Source organism: Haemaphysalis longicornis, unplaced genomic scaffold (genome assembly GCF_048455015.1).
Source record: "Haemaphysalis longicornis isolate Haplotype H1 unplaced genomic scaffold, Haemaphysalis longicornis Haplotype H1 scaffold_7, whole genome shotgun sequence".
Classification (NCBI taxonomy): Eukaryota; Metazoa; Arthropoda; class Arachnida; order Ixodida; family Ixodidae; genus Haemaphysalis; species Haemaphysalis longicornis.
The window spans coordinates 100127762-100150199 of record NW_027526422.1 but is presented as its reverse complement, the minus strand read 5'-3'; the positions used below and the strand labels follow the sequence as shown (position 1 = coordinate 100150199).

Sequence of the window (22438 nt, the reverse complement as noted above, 5' to 3'; positions counted from 1 at the left end):
GCATGCTTTATTTTTAGCCCTATTTCAACCATCATATCACCTGCCAGAACGGAATCGGTACTACAGCATATATTAGAGCCTACGAATACTTTAGATAAGCTAGGAAATCACTCATGTATTACAGGAAAAGTACGAGCCCATGAACAAGTCGAAAACCCATCTATTAAATAAAAAAACTTTATAATATTTGAACTGTCTTTGCTCTAACGCCGGAGTTGAGTATTTTAGCCCTATAATGTGATGATTAACAGCGTCAAAAGCTTTTTTACGTCATAATATACGACTGCAGTCATCCCGTTGTTTTGTTAATAACCTACGTTAGGGGTAGAAATTCAGGAGCTGTGCATGTATTCGGGATGAAACCATTTTGAGAGGACTAATTATATTACAAGAGGAAGTTAGACAGTGTTACATATAACCTCGCCGCCGATCAAAGATCCTGATGACGCGGTGGCTCGTAGCAGAGCTCCCGCGAAGATGGCGGCTTCTCATTAAAATTCATCTCGTCATCATATACCATGGTTCGTTTCGCCTTTGCCATAGCGCAGCGCAACGATATTATGCTTCTATACATTTTTTTAGCCACATATAAAACAATTGTTATCAAAAACAGTATTGATGATAGTCGCAACCTGTAATTACAAGGGTGCGATTTATTTCGTTCTTTATAAACCACTAACACATCCGCTGTCTTATCGCTTCCTTGCTATCACTGGAATACAAGTTTCGGTTTTATATTTCAAGCCCCAGTCTCTTTCTAAAAAAGTCAACTGTCCCTTTTCTGGGACAATAGTATTGCAGGGAATTTCGCCGGCGTAGGAGCCATCCGCAACAAATCGTGACGTTATTTCTCCGCGCACATTGCGACAGTAGCTGAGAGGGCGAAAAGCATCATCACATTTTTTTGCCAAGAGCGACACCCCGTTCTTGTGATACAGATATCTCGACGAAAAAACTATTAAACACTTTTAAAGCACTCATAACGAAACCGCTTGTACTAGTTAATTGTTTCCAGCGTTTTCGTGTGATCGGTGGGACCCAAAGCTACCTTAAAGGGACACTGAAGTGAATTTGTCAAGCTCCCGTTTTTGCTTGCACTGCGTAGACTGACTCAAATTAGCACACTTTTCATCGTTTATCCGGTTGACAAATCGGTAATTATTTTACAAAGCGCGAAAGAAGAAAAACTACCATGCGCGGTTTGCGGCGGCCGCACCAACTAAGGCTGTGACGTTGGGAGGAGGGGCGCCGTGATTGGACGATGCCCAAGGTTAGCAATCACACAAGTTTCGGTTTCGGTTCTGTAAAACATAACCAATGGCGTTGTTGGATGGGCATTCTCAATATCTCAGTAATCATCGTACCGCGCTTCTGCCATGTTGTCGGCTGTAAAATGCACAAGATAAGCCTCCCAGGACGGCTTGTAGTCGTAGCATTCACTAGCCGAGACCTACGCAGTGCATGAACGCCCTCCGCGTACCCGCAGACGTTCAAATGTCATGCGCTTTTCCCCCATATTTGGAGCTTGCCTCCCTCATGCCTGTATCGTAAAAAGCGTGTTCGCACCAGGCCAAGGGTCTGTTCATTCTGGCCTGTGCCCACTGCCTGCAAGCAGTCGGTGCTTATGGCAACAGCACGCCAACGAGAACTCGCTAGCGCGCCAGTGCCAGCCTGCGCGCGTGTTGTGAACTAGTTCGTGTAGCCATGAACGTTGCGGCCCAAAAAAAGGTGAACTCAATATAGAAAACATCGGCGGAAAACAAAAAAGTTAACTTACAAAAAAAAAAGCACGTACCCGCGGGGATTCGAACTCGTGACTGGCAAAACATTTGCGGCGACATACCTAGCGCACCAGACCACTGAGCCACGAAGCGGGACGCGGAGGCTATGCTAATATAGGGTATATATTGTACAACCACTTTACACTTTTATTTAGTTTTGGCATTTCAAGCAGCTTAGGTGACTATTTGTTGTACTGCGATCGTGCAGTAAGCGTCGCCCGAGTTTCCACAGTAGCTCACGTCTAGCAATTGCATTTCGTAGACGGAAAAGCGTTCGCAGATGCGTAGTCGTGCTGCTGACCGCAGTGCTTGTTCGCCCAGCGCAAAAAAGTGCTTCCTGCGCCCTAGTTTTACGCTGTACGGTAAAAATATCAGTCGATTTTATTTCTTTAGTACCTATATTGACTTCGCTGACTCTTCTCCCGCCTTCAAGAGGCCTTATATTTTCCTACTGGCATACCAGTCAGCGAAGCGTCGCATGTGCGCTTGTGTGAAGCGACCTTGACTTGGAGCTAGATACAGTGTACAAACAAACCAAGTAAAGAAAGGCACATTCTTCCATTCACAGACGTGTCCTGGCTTCGTTTCAACTAAGCGAACGAATTGCGACCAAGCAATTTTTTTTTAACCTCCTTGATTGCGACAGCCCACCGGCGGCCGGCGGACGAAACGCTGGGCCGACTGACTCTGTCGGCCGGGGAGCCGTGCAGTAGCGCAGCCGTGGCGCAGCCAATTGCCAGCTCATCCCCTCCTGACGTCACACGAAAACGCCACAGAAAATGGGCGAGCGTAAAGAGAGGAGGACAGCATTTTCGAATTAGTTTTTCTACTAATTAAAATCGCGTAAACGCGCCTAGAGTGGTCGAAACATGGCCTGGGGACTCCGGACTACAATTTGCGCTAGTAATCCCGCAATGTTTACATATCACTTCAGTGTCCCTTTAATGGCCGGGAATTTATACGAAGTTATCGCTAAACCTTGTTTCGAAGCCGCGTTCGAGCGTTACTTGACGCGCGATCAACTAAAAAAACGAGGAAAAAAGAGTCGACGCTGAACGCAATATCACGGTCCGGGAAAGCTGAAAAAAGAGTCGACGCTGAACGCAGTATCATGGTCAGGGAAAGCTGCAAATAGAAAAAAGTCACTATTTTAAACCTAACAAAAAAACATGCGCAACTTTGTGCCCATAACACATGGGAAGAAAATCTGACATTGGAAATTATAAGCGGTGGGAGACAGCTCAAGGGCATGTTTTGCCGAACTAGGAATGCCGCCTGTTGGATAAGCAACAGGAATGCAGTCGTGTGCTTTGCTGCACATGTACGATACCTTTTATTAAGGGCACACTATTTGAGCACTGCGCATCTACGCCCGACAGGTAATTTACTTGTATGCAACAAATCCTACTGCACTCTAACATGTATTCGTACTCTTACAAGCCTCGTCTGCGCTTGAACGTTTCAGTGTAATGTATCATTATCGTTCTCAAAATCAAGAGCACCGCCCCAATCTGATGGCTGTTCTTTCATTACGCATGAGAAGTTTATTACTGAACAACATGCTGTTAGTGACCTAAAAAAGTAGGTGTTCGGGCCCGTACTCTGTCACTCTCACTATGCACTTTTTGTCCTTCTGCACTGGCCACAGCAGCGTTTGTGTCCCTATTCAGGTATGTCGCTGAGAATTCTCGTATATCGCTGAACACACCTCTTTGACTTTCCGTGTTGTACTTTGTCTTTGGTCCTCAAGACAATGTTCAAATAACAGTCTACACCTTTTATGTAACTCTGACGGGTGTTCCTCCTTTACCAGCCTAAAGATAGCTGGTTTCCATGGCGCCTTCAGCGGGGCTTCGAGATGTGCCTGCTCTACCATACCAAGATACAGCGCGAAGTTGGGTGGTAGCCATAGCGTGCGCATGGAGCATGTTCTGGACAACGATTATAACTGGCTGCGGTGGCATCATCTTCGTCGCAGTAGTCAGCGAGATGGCGGCGTCGAGAGAAGCGGCATCGTGGCCCTTCAACCTCATGGCAGTCGCCATCAATGTGTCCGGTAAGCGTAGATAGTACTACTGTGCTCGGCGAGGCTGATCTTGCTGTCATAAAAAATATCTACTCTCTATAAATCTCTATGCAATGCCAGTCCGTGCAGACCTGGTCAATTACCCATTAGTACGACTTCTATTTCTCATTGTATACAAATAAACTTTTGTGATTTTTATTTTTCCATTATCGTATCTACGACTTTTTATTTCCTATCTCGCAATTCTCCCCATTTTCGCTAGTAGAACAATTCAGTGCGTTGAATCTGCTAATTTTGCGATTCTTGTGCGAAGCCAGGGTGTCGCACGATTACCGGCCCGCTTTCAATGTTTTTATTATTTCAGTTTCCATCGTTCTCTTTGCCGCATCGTTTATTTTTTTCTTCATTTGGTGGGATTGTTTATAAGATACATGCCTTTGATTCCGTTCGGTTGTTTTTATAATTACTATATTTTTGCTATTCGTTCTTTTCTTAATTGTCTTCCTGAAGGCCTCAGGGGAGTTCCAAGGGAAGCAGTGGATGACTATAGTGGGGTACGTCTAGGTGGCCATTTCTAGACGGCCATGCACGACTAGAAGCCACGAGTATATAGGTGACGAAGCCATGGTTTATTTCGCTCGCAACTAATTTCCTAAGCTCCAAGACGTGGAGCCCGACGAGTGGATCAAGGGTGACGTCGTCGTACAAAGTGAGACAGCACGTAGGCCACAACACAAAGCCCACACAAGCGCTTAATGTGCGGTATGTCCGCAAACGGCATAACCTGGCGTCCTAGCTTGGCGCCCCGGTAGCTTTTCTTTCCTTCTGTCTACATTACACGGTTTGCCATGTTCCAGGGTTAGATCGACTAAACCTTAGGCCTCGGCACAGGTTTTTGACTAGGTCGATGTACTCTTCCTGTATCTTAATTGCACCGGGCTCGCCCCATCATTTTGCGCAAATTACTCTTAGTATTACCTCATGGACGGACAAGAAAACCAAGAAATTGAATTGCCTAGCGCTGCTCACTACAATACAGTCATTGACATGCCTAAACTTCGGCATGCGAACGCGAATGCGCAGGTGTAATGGCCGGACTGCTTTTGAGGAAGTTCTCCCCACGCTTCGTCTCTATGGCGGGATGTCTGCTCACATCACTCGGAGTGCTTCTGTGTGCTGCATTCTACGACGTCACCGGAATAACAATCTGCTACGGCTTACTGGGCGGTAAGGCAATCAGAACGAGCGTCTTCATTTTTAGCACCACTACCAATTGTTCTCTGCTTTGTGTGCAGGACTTGGCATCGGTTTACTTTTTCCTTCCAATGCGTACGCGCTGAACACGTGCTTCAAAAAGTAAGTACTTCTTGTCTGACAAAAAGAAGACAGCTTGCCACAGCGAAGTGCATGTCTTTTGAGGCGCAGCTTGTGAAGAGCACGAGTGCGGATTCCTGGGAACGCTTTTGTAGGAAACGTTATAAATTCGTAGCGCATACAAACGAGGACAGTGTAGAGAAGAGAAGGCACACCAGAAAGCGCAATCTCTTCTCCGTGGTGTTTCTTGTCTCCTCCATCCTGGTTTGTAGGCGTTGCGAATTTTACAAGGGCCTTATGAATAGCTCGAAATGAGGCCGACCTTTGTTTAGTTCCTCACTTCTACTTTCTGTCGTTGTCAGGTACCGGGCATCGGCAAGTGGGATGAACTGGACAGGACGCAGTTTGGCCACCTTCGTGTTCCCGTCCGTCATTATCTGCCTCAACAAAAAGTACGGATTGCGGGGAACCTTCATCATCGTTGGAGGCTTGACTCTCAACGCCGCTGCCGGGTGTCTCTTTCTGAGAAGTCCAGAAGAACTCGTCAGAAAGTCTGAGCCTCGCGGCAGCCGAACAAGTGTCAGCCAATACACAAATGGGAAAGTACAACGCAAGCGCAACGTTACTTCTTCGAACCGCACTTTGCCCGATGCATGCGAAGAAAAACTGATCAAAGGGGACTACAGTGAACCCTCAACAAGCGTAACAGATAGCTCAGTAGAAACGAGAGAACTGACGGAAATGCCGCCTCGAAACACTTCACTTGGAGTGATGTCTGCGAGCTCACAGGCAGAAGAAAAGTACATCGGTGATAAGCGAAGAGAAGGTTGTCCAAGTCAACATTCAATGAACACCAGAAACAGGGAAGGGAGAAAAGTAAATAGAGCCAACTCTGCGAGTGAGAAAACGCCTGTGTCCGTTGTCCGTCGCGAGATGGGCTTCCTGAAGCGGCCCATCCTTTACGTCATCACGCTTTCAACCGTTGTGTACGCGTGCTCAAGCGCCTTTTACAGTGTCACGCTTCCAGATCACGCCATGGGTCAAGGACTGCCCAAATGGCAGGCTGCACTACTGGTCTCCTGCAACGGCGTGGGCGACCTCATCGCGCAACTTGTGTCCGGACAGATATCGGATAGGAAGTTTCTCCAAAGGTACCAAAAGTTCATGTCTACTCACTATATTCCGTTTTTTCAACACTTTGTGACAGCGCGCCTTTCTTTATCGTTAGTTTCTTGTTGACATTGGAGCAGCCCCAGCGGGAGCTCTGTTCTTTTTGTGCTTGGTTGTGTTTCACATGACCTGGAGCTACTCTGCGCCGTTTTAAGGCGTTTTTTCACTTGCTGTGGTAAACACCAACCCAATGTGCATGTTGACCAAAATAACGCGCGTACTCTCGGTTACGTTCTTACATTTCCCCTGGTGCGCCCGGGGTTTCCTTCGCGCTAAATGATGGCGACACGTGCGACTTACGCGATCAGTTTTAGTAGTTTTGGACAAATTCTGCCTATGTGTACGGCTTTTTGACGGTTTCTTTCAACTTTTAGCTGGCAGGTTAGGACAAGCGACAGACAGGCAGACAAACAGAGACAGACCAATGTCGGATTCATGTGACCCAAGTAAGGGTACCGCCTTTAAAAGAACTTCATTCAAGCAACCGGTTAGCGAAGCGAAGTGGCCACCGGTCGGAGGCTGGCGGCGTATTAGGCGGCTCTTAAGACCAGGGCTTCTTGCATCATCCCGTCAGCGCTACCCAACGCCTTCATCCACTTCTCGCAGATGATGATAAGGTAGGATGCAATCAGTTATGCAATTATCCACCAGTATCTTTAACGTCAGTTTACTGTGAGACACTTGAGAATATTTTGTACTCGTCTATTGCAAAACACCTTGAAGAAATTAATTTCTTTTCGCTAGGTCAGCATGATTTTCGCTGTGGTTTATTGTGTGTTACACAACTAACGGAGTACATTCATGATGTTGCCTTCTCTTTTGACCAGGGCCTGGAGGCAGACGCAGTATTTTTTTATTTTAAAAATTCGTTTCACGTAGTGCCACAACAACCTCTTGTTGCCTAAATTATCACTTTTGAAAATCCCTAGCCGCCTTCCTCGTTCGTTAAAACAGTAGCTTATTGCATGGGAGCAACGGGTAGTCAGAAGTGGCCCGTCATCATCAGCCATTGAAGTTCTGTCTGGCGTGCCCCAGGGATCAGTTCTTGGGCCGCTGCTGTTTTGATTGTTACCAATGATTTACCAAATGGCATCAGGTTAAATGTTATATTGTACGCCGATGATTGCGTCTTGTACTACCCTGTGAAGGGTGTCGGTGATTTACGTGTATTACAAGCAGATTTATGCAAAGTCTCAGATTGACGGGCGCAATGGCAGATGAATTTAAAAATAGCCCCGTGACCTTTACTAATAAGAAAAACTGTTGCAGTGTAGCTATCTTTAAAACAATGACGCATTACAAAGTGTACAAGATGTGAAATATCTAGGTGTAACATTTAACTAAACTGGACAGACCACATTCATGCAACAGCTGCAAAAGCCTCTCGGCTCGTACTTCTTTCAGAGAAATTTTGACCATTCCTCCAAATCACTAAAAGAAACACTTTCTTCCACCAAATTTAGGCCCATTTTAGAATAATCGTGCGCAGTGTTGTACCCGTATACAGAAATGAAAGAACAGTTGGAAAGGGTACAGAAGCATGGAGCTACATTTGTTACAGGTAACTTCAACTGTGATATAAGAAGCTATGTCATCCGCGGTAACTTGGGGTGGCAAACATTATGCTCGCGAAGAAAAATATGTATACTCAACTTTCTCTATAGCATTAAATAGGATTGACTGAAATTAACAAAAAATGCCAAAAAACGCCGATGTACGTGTCGGAACGAAGACAAAATTTAGAAAAATTAACCCGCACTAGTGTCCCATCAATGTATTCAAGTATTCCTTCTTTCCCACTACAATTAACAATTCGAACATGCTCCCAAATGAAATTGTGCGCTAACTGAATGTTTTCACTGCCATTGAAAGTGTTTCCTGAGTGCTAACGTCTGATGTTGTTGCTGTTGACCATGTATTGTTGCTATATTTTGAACTATCTTCTGTTGCTATCTTCTGCTGTGTTCTGAATACCGAGACAAACCTGTATTCCCATTCTCTAGCTTGAATTTGTGTGATTGCTTGTTGTTTTTGTGATTAGTAATTAACCCATCTACAAAAATGTCCAACGGGCACTGCAGGTATTTAAAATAAACAAAATAAATAAAATGTCTTGGGAGCATGACCGTATGGAGTGTGGAGCGCCCCCCACAAAGGGGGCATGCTGATGAAGGGAATTACAACGAATAGAGGTGAAGGGGGCACGCTGTACTGTAGAATCTCGATAAACGGAAATCGCTTAAACGAAATTGCCGCTTAAACGGAGCAGTAGCCTGTAAGTCGGTTGGTTTTGTATTCAGATAACGCAAAAAAAAAAAACTCTCGGTAATCGGAACTAAAATTTCTGCGTCACCGTGTAAACGGAACCATAATTGGAACTTCTTGTGATACCCATTGGCATGAGAAACACCTTTTTACGGTTCCAGTTGTTTAGTTTTTTTTTTCCTCCGTATTTTTTTGGCCTTGTTTGCCTCGCAAGCCTCGTCTCGTAAGTGGTTAGCCGTGTTAGTGCTAAGAATGCTATATCGAAGTTCTTGTTCGACTCGTTACGTTTCGATTTAAGATGCCGAGGTTACAGGGCTGAGCTCCTGCCGTCTCGTTCGTGCCATCGTGGTGCTATTCACGCTTCATTACCGCGTTGTCTTCTTCTAAATTAGGTGGCTCGTAAGCACTCGGAAAGTTGAGGCATCTAGCGTCCGTGAAGATGCAGTTGCAAGGACTAAAAGAAAAATAATGAATGCATTTTGTAGTGCACAGCAACTCATTGTCGCCAAATCAACTTTGTGAATGCTGTGCCTAAGCCTCTTGTAGTTTTCTTGCTTTGTGAAAAACTATCAGCTACATTCACCTTATAGTGCTTAGCGTTCCATGAAATGCCATTAAAGAGACACTGAAGTGATTTGTAAACATTGCCGCATTACTAGCGCAAATTGTAGTCAGGACTCCATAGGCCATGTTTCGACCACTCTGAGCGCGTTTACGCGAATTTATTTAGTAGAAAAATCAATTCGAAAATGCTGTCCTCCTCTCTGCACCCTCGCCCATTTTCTCTGGCGTTTTCGTGTGACGTCAGGAGGAGATGAGCTGGCAATTGTCTGCGCTAGTGCACGGCTCGGCTACCTTCCGACCGAGTCAGTCGGCCCAGCGTTTAGTCCGCCGGCCGCCGACGGGTCGTCGCAATTCGATCGCTCAGTTGAAACTAAGCCACAACACGTTTGTGAATGGAAGAATGTGCCTTTCTTTACTTTGTTAGTTTGTACACTGTATCAAGCTCCGAGTGCGGGTCGCTCCACGCAAGCGCTGCACAAGTGCACATGCGACGCTTCGCTGACTGTACGCTAGTAGGAAAAACCTAATGCCACTTGAAGGTGGGAGAAGAGTCAGCGAAGTCAATATAGGTACTAAGGGTATAAAATCGACTGAAACTTTTACCGTACAGCGCAAAACTAGAGAGCCGGAAGTACATTTTTGCGCTTGGTGAACAAGCACAGCGGTCAGTAGCACGACCACACATCTGCGAATGCTTTTCCATCTAGGAAATGCAATTGCTAGACGTGAGATATTGTGGAAGTTTGGGGGGACGTTTACTGCGCGAGCGCTATACAACAAATATTCACCTAAAGTACTTGAAATGCTAAAACTAAATAAAAGTGTAGACTAATTGTACATTATATACCCTATATATCCAATCCCGTCAGTGCTGGCTTATGGCCGAGTTGTCTGAGGCGCTAGGATTATTGTTTTGCAAGTCGCAACTTCGAATCCCCAAAGTTGCGTGCTTTTTTTTTGTAAGTTGATTTTTTCGTTTGCGGCCGATGTTTTCTAACCTGAGTTCACCATTTTTGGGCCGTAACGTTCACTGCTCCATGAGCGAGTTCGCCGAACACGCGCAGACTAACACTGACGCGCAAGCCAGTTCTCGTTGGCGTGCTGTTGCCACAAGCACCGAACGCTTGCGGGCAGTGGGCACAGGCCAGAATCAGCACACCCTTGGCCTGGTGCGAACACGCTTTTTACAATAAAGGCATGAGTGAGGCAAGCTCCGAATATGCGGGAAAAGCTCATGGCATTTGAACGTCTGCAGTGACGCGGAGGGCGTTCATCCACTGCGTAGGCCTCGGCTAGTGATTTCTACGATGCCAATCCGTCCTGGGAGGCTTTTCTTAGCCATATTACAACCGACAATATGACAGAAGCGCGGTACGACGATTACTGAGCTATCCAGAATGCCCATCCAACGCTGCCGTCCGATGTCAAGCATGTTGTTTTACAGAACCGAAACCGAAACTTTTTGAATGCTAACCTTGGACATCGTCCAATCATGGTGCTACCTCCTCCCGACGTCCCAGCCTTTAGTTGGTGCGGCCGCCACAGACCGCGCATGTTAGCTTTTCTTCTTTCCCGCTTTACAAAATAATTACCGACTTATCAACCGAATAAACGATCAAAAGTGTGGTAATTTGAGCCAGTCTACGCAGTGCAAGCAAAACCGGGAGCTTGACAAATTCACTTCAGTGTCCCTTTAAGAGTAGTGTGTACGCACTTAAATTTGCACCTTCGCACATCTCTCTCAGTAAAGGGAACTCCTGCTAAACAGAACTAATTGTTGGGGTCCCTTGAAGTTCCGTTTAAAGAGAGTCTACTGTACCTGGAAAAATCTTTTTCAGCGTGTAGTAAGTGGTGTATGTTGAGGAGGAATTGTCGGCGTGACAGGCTGTCGAGCATTATTCAGCCTGGAGCGGGCCCCGTGATGAGGAACGATATAACTTCGTTAAGCGCAGCAAACTCAGGACGAGGAGGCTGGTCCTTGTCTCCCTCGTCCTGCGTTTTCTTTGATGCGCTTAACGGCGTTACAATAAAGTACCAACTAGCTCGTACCTATACGTTGTCAAAGAGGAACGACAGCTACGCCGGCTCGATCTGTGAGTTCCTTATTCATTACGTTTGTGTTCTCGTTCCCCTCCCAGATAAGGTGGGGTGGGCCGCATATAAACTTTACTGAACCTGTGGTGTATCTTGCTTGGGATTGCAGTGGATGAGAGATGTCCGAGGGAAAATTTTTGAAGGGTCGTTTTCACGTCTGACATTATAAATGCTAAAATAGACCTATGTAAGGACTAAGGCCATTGGCGCCTCTTGTGCCAGAATGGTAAGGTGGCTATGGCTTCGAGGGTGCGAAACAGAGCAGTGCTTTTTTTAACGGTGACTCGAATAACGTTTCCTCCATGATGTCTTTACTCGGCTGCGTCAAACTACGCTACCCATGAACTGTTTGGTAGCTGCCTTGAGAGAGGTTGGGTTTGTGCTATTGCTTGGCGCCATATCGAATTGTGAACTTTAGATGCATGTGCCTTGTTAAAACCCCTATTATTTGCTTCCGTATATCAACAGAGGGAGGCAACACTTCTAGAGTGTGCTGCTTTGCTGCCCCACCCGTATCAGCTATAATCATCCTCTCCCTCTCTGTGAAGTGCTTGCATGGCATCTTCAGTTGTGTGGTACATTCCCGGTTGGTTAAGCCTGTCAGTGGACGCGTTGTAGGAGTTGCGGGGCAGCTCTACACACTTTCCTAATTAGGCCGGCAGTTTTTGAGTGATGTGGAAGTCAAGGCCTGATGGTTGGAAGTCTGGGTCGAAGCGTGCGGCGTGTCGATAGAAAGGGTTTTTAATGGCAGTTTCCAATAAAAAGTATTGTAAGACAAGTTGCTGTCCTTGAGCATTGTTTCTCCTCTCTGTGTAGCGTTTTTACTGCTTTGTTTTTATGCCGTTATTTTGCCCAGGTCAGTCTTTCTGGCTCGAATATAGGGTATAGTGTAGAAAAGCTTGTTCATATGCAGCGTGTTTCAGGGAAGCCAAAGTAATTTTAAAAATACGCTTTCGGAGGTACAATTGTCTTGCGGGAAGTGGTCAGAGGGCATAGCAGACGCAGAAAAAGTGTTCCAACTTTTAATTACGCCAACAATCATTAGTATGTTAACTTTTTATTATTGTAGTTAGGCGTGTGATTGTAATGTAAAAATTGTAGATGATCATCAGTCAATCCGATATCCAACGTTATATTTGCGAAAATGTAATTGCCCGCATGCCTACGGGCTAAGTACTTCAGTCCTCTGAACGCGCGCATCTGGAGCGCGGCGGCTGCAACGTGCCGGCAAGCCATGTCCACGTGTTGACGTCACTCAGAGAACGCGGCCGTACTTTCTGTTTAATTTTAGAGACCCGCTGGACCACGTGTCCTCTCACTTGAATGTTGATTTGACGCGTCATAGCATTCCTTTGATTTGTTGCAAACACCAAGAATTCGGATTTTATAGGTGAGGACTCGAGTCCAGCCAGGGCTGCCTGTTCTGAAACCACATCTGCTCCTGCTTGGAGGGAGCTCTCAATGCGTCCATGATTTACCCGGGTAACGCAGAGGGTGATGTCCTTCACATATGGCGAGGTGGCGCTGTGAGGTCCGCCGCAGTGCAAGAGTAGGAGGAAAAATCTTCAAAGATTTTTCCTCCTACTCCTGATTTTTCCTCCTTCTCCTACTCCTAAGATCATTAAAAGGAGGGTTACGCTGAATAGTAGAGCAGAAATGACTGCGCCTTGAGGAGTGCCTCTACTAGCGAAGTCGTACAGTACACCCTCGTTTTGGCCTATACAGATGGTGGTGGTAGGGTCGACAAGGAAATCCTTAACATAGTGGTAGACCCTGCGACCCGGCTTGAGTAAGTTGCACCATTCATAATGACCGTGTGTTCTACCATATCAAAGACTTTTCGTAAGCCCAGTACTAGTAGCGCTCTGCTGTCGACTCGTTTAGTCGTCTGTATTCATTACAGAGTGATAGAAAAAGGCGAAAGACTACGATTTCGCATGGTAGTTCCGCGGTCTGGTCGATGCGTCCGGTAAGCCGAGCCGGGACAATGCGCTGGTGGACTTTGCCAAAGAAGGATAGAAGGTATATTGGTCTGAATGTTCTACAGCAAAAGGCTTACCCGGTATTGTGATATAGGATATTCTGGCGGTACGCCACTCCTTAGGTAACGTGGCCATTCACCAATAGCCACCATGGTACTCTGTTAACTGGGCGACGGATTTATCGTGACGGTTCCTGAGCCCCTTATTAGAGACTGCATCTAGACCAGGAGCTGATCCGGGCAGGACGTATTGAATTGCAATTCCCTTATTTCCGCGCCCAAGGCTTCCCTCGCGTCTCTCTTGTAGTCCTGGGTAGCCACTTTCACACCATCTTAAGTGTCCATCGAGCATTGGTTAAGGTCATCTGAAATCCCCCTTTGGTATTGGATTACCATGAAAGTTTGGATTTTGAAAACATGACTTGGTGAGGGTAAGCCTTGGTTTAACGCTGAACTTCTCTCAATTTTCATTGCAAGACAAAAAATATAGAAAAAACAACGGTATTTTATTTTGCTAAGTGCAGGCTGTTAATAAGTTGGTGAACGCAGATATTCGCAAAGAAAAACTTTTATTCCTTTCCCTCAAGATTAAAGAAAAAGTTTGGCGTTACATCGAATGGAATGGTAAAGACAATATGCGTGCTCCCTCGCTTAAGCGTTTCAAAGAATTGGTGCTAAAAGATCTTGAAAAAGCTAAGTTCAAAAAAAAAATAGCTGTATTTTCTCACCTCTACAACTCTTACCACCTCATCAGGCCTAGCAGCGAGGGACATCGCTGCCATGGAGCAAGACCGAGTAGATGAGCACGTAATAACAGTACTTATACAAACATAGAATTAGCGTAACGCTGAAGGTCTTGATGGCTTACTGAGCAGGATGCTAAAGTTGTGTGCACCATCAGCTTCGTCTCTCTAGGCTGTATTTTTTTACAAAATAGTTAGTCACATGTTCCCCTCCGGCTGAGTGGAGGATGGTCGCTGTTGTCATAATTCACAAATAGGCACCACGAGGTTCGCTAATTAACTAAAGGCCAATCTCTATGACGAGCCTTGATTGCAAAATCTTAGTAATATTTTGTACTGACACATAATGAAACTGCAAAAATCCCATTCATGGGTCAATACCAATCTGCACGGCTTTAGGCAAAGTGTATATTGCGTAACTGAATTGACGGAATATCTTCATGAAGTGACCGAAACTGTGGACAGCAATTCTGTGATACACTGTGTTGTTATAGATTTGATAATAACCTTCGACTCGGTGTGTCATGTGTAGCTGTCGCACAAAATGCTGTATTTGAACATAAATGAATAAGTTAGTATTTAATTTGAAGAATACTTCACTTTAAGGTCTATGTTTGTTACTACAATTAGGGCACACTGGAATGTCTTTGATGTTACATGAGATGTCCCGCAGTAATCCGTCGTAAGGTCTCTGGGGATTTTATTTATATAAATGATGTCAAACATCGGCTACACCATGCGTTTATTCGCAGACGATTGTTTAGTATACCGAGACGTGGAAGGGGTGGAGGACAGCCGTGTTTACAACGTGATTTAGATAACGTAAGCTGTGGCGTCAAAAGTAGCTCATGACTTTAAACGTGGAAAAACTTCTCGCATTTGTTTTACAAAGAAAAAATGTCCCTTGAAAAAAGTTTTTGCTTTCATCGGGTACACGTTGCAGACTGTTAGGGAATTCAACTATCTACTTGTGTTCCTTATACCGACTTTGCACTAGCACCTACATGTAGATTTGATAACTTCAAAAGCCTGTCATAAGTTGGCTGTCCTGCGTAGATACACAAGAAGGTTTCCCCGAAGTTCACGCGAGCTATTATATAAAATCTATGTCAGATAATTGATGGAATATTCATGCACTGTGTGAGGTTCCCCTGCGGCAAGGGATAAAACTAAATTAGAAAACGTTCAGAACCTGACAGCACGTTATGTTTCTGAAAATTACGCGAGACGCCGAAGTATGACGAGTTTAAAGCAGTCCTTGGAGTGGGAATCGCTAGATGTAAGAAAAAAAAGGCGGCTGAAGTTTTATAAGATCTGCCCCAGTCAAGTTAGGATAACCAGGGACAGGTTAGGATAGCCGGGACTTTATCGCGACTTTCCCGATATCGCATATAGCAGTGGCTCGACCACTATCAAGAAATACGCAAATGTCAGAGAAAAACTGATTGTACAAACAAACAAACATACAAATAAATAAATAAATGAATAAATAAATAGATAAATAAAAATTAATGCAAATAATACTAGAAACATTAGCGCCCTTTACATTCAGTTACGATACAGGGTGTGGAAGAAGGACTTCGTCATGCACGTGCGACATGTGGAAACTCCGCTCTGTTGCTCCTTTACCTGTGGTGCAGGAGGGACATGATGGCGATATCCTTCCTGCTGATGGCAGCGTCATGGGTGGGCCTCATACACGCAAAATCAATGGTTCTGCTCGCTATGGTCGCGGTACTGTACTGCATTGCCAGCGGAAGTATCCAGATGCTCACCTCGGTCATCACAGTCGAGTACCTGGGGTTGTGGAACCTGCCACTGGCCTCCAGTTTCCACTCACTGGCCTGTGCCCTCGTGGCTTTTCCAAGGCCGCTTCTCATTGGTAAGTAGCGTTCGTGTCGCGTTTGTGAAAGAAGTGGGCTTCTGGCGTTGGTTAAAACGAAAACTACCATGCGCAGTATATTTAAACGTATGTTAGGAATGACCATTTAGCTCGGTGGGGGCGAGCTCCGCGATCCACCTTCGCACGGTGTTCGGGAGTTTTTTTATTCGAAGGGCAAAACCTGCTTTCTCGCCGGCACCAACTGACCACGCAGTTTCATTCGCGTGTGCTGACCACCCAAAGCGACTATTGAGCCTAGGAGTAGTAAGTATTCGCGAAAGGTTCTAACAAGTGTCGCGAAAGATGTTAGGCCGAAGTCTCCAGTGTCGCCCTGCCACCAACAAAGCCACAGCCTGCGGTCGCAGATACTGTTGAGGAAGCTGCTGACGCGGCCGCCGGGTCTACAATGGCGACTTCGCTTCCCCCGGTGCAAGCTTCCAGAGAGGAGGAATTGTACTCTGAACCGTCAGTATCGACGATGCCCAAGAGTTCAGCGACCGTTCACCGAGAAAAAGCGAAGCACTTTTACTCCGTGAGCAACATTGACCTGGGAGAAAATTGGAATAAAGATAAAAACGCGACTGGCAAACGGGCTTACTCTTTGCACGATAGAATCGGACAGCGAAAGCTGACTAAATCGGACTCATTCTTTTTCCCTGCTACAACTGCAGCCTCCGACAAAAATCGAAATAAAAAAATTCAGGAAGCTTGCACTCACGCGCAAGACTTGAATGGCGGAGCTGTTGTAGGTGAACATTGCCGGTCACATAGTTGAGTATCACTATCATTGTTTATTTGCATAGTTCTGGTGCTAGTAATCGTCGTCATATACATCGAAGAGGTCGTCGTCTTCTTCTGGGTGAGTGGTGAATGCAAAGTCTTCTTTAGCATTGTAGATTTCCACCAGCTCTTCATCAACTCGAGGCAACCGTGGCGGGATCTGCAAGTCGTATCGAAAAAGATTGCGCAATCGTAGCGATGTTTCCTATTATTAATGATGGCTCCTACAGAAGGAGGCGGCCGCGGTGGCCTGTCCAAAGCAGGGTTTTTCATCTATAGCATTAGCGCTGGAGGTTTTCTCAGCTAAAGCCAGTGCACGAGCCGGGGCCTCGGCAGTCGCCGCGAGGCACGCGCTCACGTGCGCTCACCATTTTGTCTCTCCTCGTGGTTTTGCCAGTTTTTTTATAAGAGCCACTGCATGTGTCGAGGATGCTCGGCGGTCACCGCGAAACGCGCGCTCACGAGCGCTTGGCATTTTCTCCATATTATTTTTCCTGCAACGGCGAACTTACGGCTTCAACAACAGCTCCGTTGTTAAAAGTCCATGAATGGCACCTATTTAGACTTGCAATTACTCATTTACGCTTTAAGCTACAAAAAAGGGGACTAACTTCCTAGCCGGTGAGAGTTACACTCTTCTTTTCTCCGCTTCCCCCCCGAGAAAGGCCAGTCGTTGGAATTATGCGCAAGCGGCCGATTCTCCGCATTCGATTCAAGGTCGGTGAGCGACTTATGAGCAAACTAAGTGCGGAACGCTTGCAAGGTAAGGTCGACATTTTTTCAATGAGGGTAGCGAGACCGGCGTAGCATGACGCTTCCCCGACCATCCATTTCTCAATGGCTCGAATCGCATGCTGAATCATTGTGTTAATAGAAGGAGAGGGGCTGCTTGGCACTCTCTTTGCCCTGGAAAGATGTAAGGAGCAGGAATCCCAACTCAGTGCTCATGGTTCCGCGCCTTCTGGGATCCTCACCGATTCCCACGTGGCCTTGGAAGGGATGAGCAAATCTTACACTCATAATGTCGTTGCTAATTGAATTTCTTCACTAATTAAAACACTAAGAAAAATATTTACAACATAGAGTGGCTTGGACACCTGGCCATTCAACCAGTGCTGTTGGGAATCAAGAGACACAGGAGAGTGCCTGGGAGAGCCTTCACTCTCCATCACCTTCCACTGACCCAGATTCGTACGAAAAGAAACCCTCTTTTTCCTGGTACCAACAGTGTCGCCAACTTCACACCCAGAGACGTAGACGACTTCACCACGCGTCTCCACTTGGCTTTTTACCCCTCAAGTTGACTCTCAAGATCAGGTGAATTGTTAGCAAATAGACCCTGCGCGAACGCAGCCTACACACGTCAGATATCCTCAGAAAAAATTACACTTTCCTAACGTCACTTGGCCAGTCTTCTGCCCATTTTGTGAGACTGGAGCCATTCCGAATTTGTGTCACCTTACCTGGAGGTGCCCCAACTTTATCGGAAGGACGTAATACCCTGTTAGAGAAATCCACACCGCTATCTTCAGAGCATGATCACCTAAAAATGCTCCAATTGGACCCTCCCCCCTTTGAGTGTGTGACAAACTACGTGATTGTGCGTGACCTGTTGAAGATAGTGTGATGTGTGCTTCGACTGCGTGCGACCCGACACAGACCTAGGAGCAGAGCTGAAACTATGACTTGAACGTTGGACAGTGATTTAAGCACCATAAACTACACTTATTTGTTCTCTCCCTAACCCGAATCCCAACCAAGGCCTACGACCTCCTTGTCGACGAAGCCGTTCATTGATCTATTCAGAGGGGAATTAAACCGATGTTAAAGGCGCCATGAAGACCACGTACAAATTATCCCAGTTTGACAGAACTAACCTTCGGTAAATCTTTCAGCTTAATTCTGGCTACGAAAGACGTTTTTTCAATTTTAGGAACTCAAAAAACCTTGGAAACCTTGACATCTCGCGCTGCAGTGACGCAATATGGGCAGAAGTGAAGGGATCTGGGCCCGCACTGAAAACCCTGGTTAGCTGCACGTTAGCTTTCAAGTGATACGTCGAGCGTTAGTAGAGGCCCCACCACAAGTACCAGTGCTGTTTCGTGTTAGTGGCTCAAGTCGGCGGCTGCCAATCGAACAAACAAGATGCTGTGACGTCATAGAGATATCGAGGGAAAGTAGTTTCAAAGTCCCCACTGCCACATGTTTTCTTTAACATTACGGTTATTTTCATGAGATTTTCGAAAAATTTGTATCAGTATTGTTGGAACACGGCAGTCTTCTTAATATCACTAACCAAACTCGTATTTGTCTACACGAAACGACATTTATATCGACTCTTTCCTCTCTCCAGAAAGAAACCTGTTGCAGCCCCTCACACCATGACGCATCTTCAAATTGATACATACACGTATCGTTTTGGTGGACGATGGGCTTTAGTAAATATACTGAACATCGAGTCTAGACTGCAAAGATTTGCGTCTCTCGGACATTAAAGATTATACTGGCCCTTTAAGTAAGCGCGAGAATGTGCTCGCACGGAACTTCTTGTGCGTTTGATTCTAGCTTGGCCATGTCATTGCAGTTGCCCTTTTTTAAATTTGGCTAAAAGCGGATGCGGTTTATGCAGCAAGAATAAGTATAGAACAAGCCTGCACGCATTTTATGCCGATTAAAAATATTTTACTGGTTTGATGAATGAATCGCTTGCTCGAGCGACTGAATGATTTTCTCAACAAATGGTCGCTTGAAGTGTGCATTTACAACTAAACGCCCGTTGTCTATTTATTGTCATTGCCGGGGTGAAAACATAGCAGGCCCGACTAGAACACAACAAATCGTTTAGTCTTCTCGCACCGCGTAATGAGGTCAAGTGTTGAGTCGACACATGGCACAGACGGAAACTGCAAGGCCCGGGATGTACGGACGAAAAAAAACGCAAACGGGCTCAAAAGACATGAACAATGACTTAACGATGTCACCGCAACCCAGAAGCCCTAGCAGTAGAAATTAAAGCGCCAGAGTTACAAAGTACCATACCAGCTGACAAATACTTCAAGTATAGCGAGCTCAATGACCAACTCGCTATAACGTCAATAAAAAGCCGTTATTATTATGCGCGTGAAAATCCAATAATTGCAAAACATCGTGCTTTCTCGTCAAGCGCTACCTCTGAAAATTACAACACAAAGCAGCTACGCCCACTCCTTTTTTCTGTTGCTTGCACCGGTGACTGATAACCACGAGAATAGTGACAGACGACACATTAGTGCAAAGGCACGCATTGCGTATGTCGAGCCGATGGCGGTGGGCAAAGCCGGAGGGCAATGAAACCGAGTGGACTCTAACATGAGGTCTTCCGCGTTTCTAGCCTGGAAGATGTTTTGATGTGTTTCCAGGGATTAATCCGCAAGTTCACGTTCGTAAATGCGCTCAATTGACGGTGAGCTAAGTGCACACTGCATTTATGCAATGAAACCATATACGGCCGGCCCCGCAGCTATGCTTTCTGCAGGCGATTGTTGATTGCATAACTTCCTAACTATAGTGTCATTTGCTTCCCTTATACAGGTTACTACCGAGATAGAGGGGAGTCGTATACCGGCCTCTATGTGCTTGCTGGGACATCGTGCTTCGCTATGGGCCTTGTTTGGACCGTGGAGTGCCTTCTGAAGTGGTGGGGGTCCAGAAGAGTTCGGGAAGAACCGGAACAGTCATATGAGGTCGCTTAGGAGGTGTGCAGCGCCATAGGGGAGAACAGGTACAGTCACACGAGGCGCGCAGTGATTACAGATTCGATCTGTGGGGATCGTGGCACTTCCACGAGTCCCATTTAGCTGGCTTTCCTATACGGACGCTGTTACGCAACGACCCTTGCTCATGCGCGTTGTAAAAACCGCCCATCCATTCCATTTGAGACGGGTTCATTATGGCGACAGGGGCGCCCATCCTCAGGCAGGTTCTCGACAGCGTTCATGGACACCTGTGGTGACGTCTAGCGAGAATTCTGAGGACAAGGAAAGACATGCTCCTATTGAGAAAGGCTGTGCGGGCTGCGTGTTCATTATACGAGCTCCTGTCTGGGCCGCGGCCCCCGAGCTTCAGTCGCACCCACACGTGACGGAACACTCCTTCTCATACATAATACAACCCAGTCAAACCATTGTGATTTTTGCAGCGTTGTTGAACGCCTCGCTCCACAGCTACTGTTTGACCAACGATTAGTCTGTATGCAGTATCTTCGATTTAACGTGCAATAAACACTGCCTGTGATGCTTAGCACTGTCGCCTCTTGCCTTCTTCGTCTTCGTGAAAAACGAACCCGTTGGAGTCAGTGCTCCCACGGCATGAGCTCTGATCGTGGGTGTCGGCGGGGTAGAAATATATAGAATGAATAACTCATTAGTTCTCAGCATGTTCGGACATAAAAGTGCGTCTTATTGAAATCTAATAGGACCGTTTTTTAACAGCACCATAATAATAGCTGTAACGGGTCATGAAAAGCAGGCACGATGACAATGATTATAACTAACGTATCCTGCAAAATGGAGAGGTGACGTGCGCCGCCTCGCCAGGGGACACAGACCACTGCAAATATAGACAGGCTTGCTCTCAATATAATGCTGTAATGATACACGGTACCGGACAATCTTTTCCTCAACCTCATAGGGATGAGAACACCACAATATGTTATAACAATCTGCCCGTCCTTTCGGGGCTCTGCAGACAAATTCGATGTAGTATAAGCATGGCAGTGGATCTTTTATGCTCATCACTCAGCATTTTAGAGCCGCGCATCTTAAATACACAAAAAGAGGTATGCATACGTTTATTCAAGCTTATATTTCTGCAGCATGCCGCTTGAACTGATAGGGAAACAATATTTATTGGCCCCTGCGGGATGTCATCGCGGTCCGCTTTATTTTATGTAACGCCGCTGTTTTCTTCGGTGAATGTTACATCTATAAGCTCCTGTTGGGAATTGCGTAGAAGAGAAAGGAGTAGCTCCCGGCACCTATGGCACGAGCATCATCATCATTGTACATTAGTCAGTCATCACAATTAAAGAGACGTTTGATCAGGGGTCCCACGGCTGCGTTTTCCTGGCGGCTCAACCGCAACGAGGTGGTCACTCCGCAACAGCTCCAACAGGAGCACAATCAACGCTTCTGCCGTGGTTAAACCGACCCTTGTGGGTACGGTGGGTAAGAGCCATCTGACTGGTACCAGCACCGCCACGAAGTGAATGGTGCTGAACCGTAGCTTAGCAGCCAGAAGAAGAACAAGCAAGTATACAAAATTGTCATGGAATTCGGTTATCTTCCATCGGAGCTGGTTCTAGAAATATTTTCCTATCTTCCCCAAGATTCTCTGTTAGCCGCCTCGGATCTCTCTGAAACAAGGAAGCCATTCGCTTTCGACCATTTGCTGTTGACGAAGGTAACAATCGACAAAGGGACCTACAGTAGCTTTAAGCGTGTTCTCAAGGTCCTCGAAGGAGCTACCGGTCTCCTGAAGTTCGATATCTCCAGTAGTTGCATCAGCCTGGACGCGATAGCATCGATGAGTCACCGTTTCGGTCTTCTAAAGGAGCTGGCCAGCCAAGCCGGGCGCTATCTAATTCGAGCCATGCCAGGGATCTTGCGGAGCTGCGAGTCTCTGACATCGGTAGGGCTTCGGGGTTGGTCCCTGTTTTTGAATGAGTACCTCTACGTCTTGGAGATTGTGTCGGAGTTGATATCTCTAGAAGTGTCCGGCGAACGGGAATTGGCGAAAACATTATCAGACACACCGGCAGAAGCTGCCCTCGATTACAAAATCTGAAGATAATCGCGAACT

General features: G+C 46.2%; 1 protein-coding gene across 1 annotated transcript; it reads left to right on the top strand.

The window, feature by feature from the left end:
* The first annotated feature begins 2844 nt into the window (after window positions 1-2844).
* On the top strand, window positions 2845-20833 carry LOC144144688 (monocarboxylate transporter 12-like). The gene is made up of 6 exons (XM_077676219.1): window positions 2845-3837; window positions 4891-5034; window positions 5103-5163; window positions 5484-6272; window positions 15579-15820; window positions 20171-20833. The coding sequence occupies exons 1-6, from the start codon at window positions 3615-3617 to the stop codon at window positions 20329-20331; spliced, it is 1620 nt and encodes a 539-aa protein (XP_077532345.1). The 5' UTR covers window positions 2845-3614; the 3' UTR covers window positions 20332-20833.
* Window positions 20834-22438: the final 1605 nt, after the last annotated feature.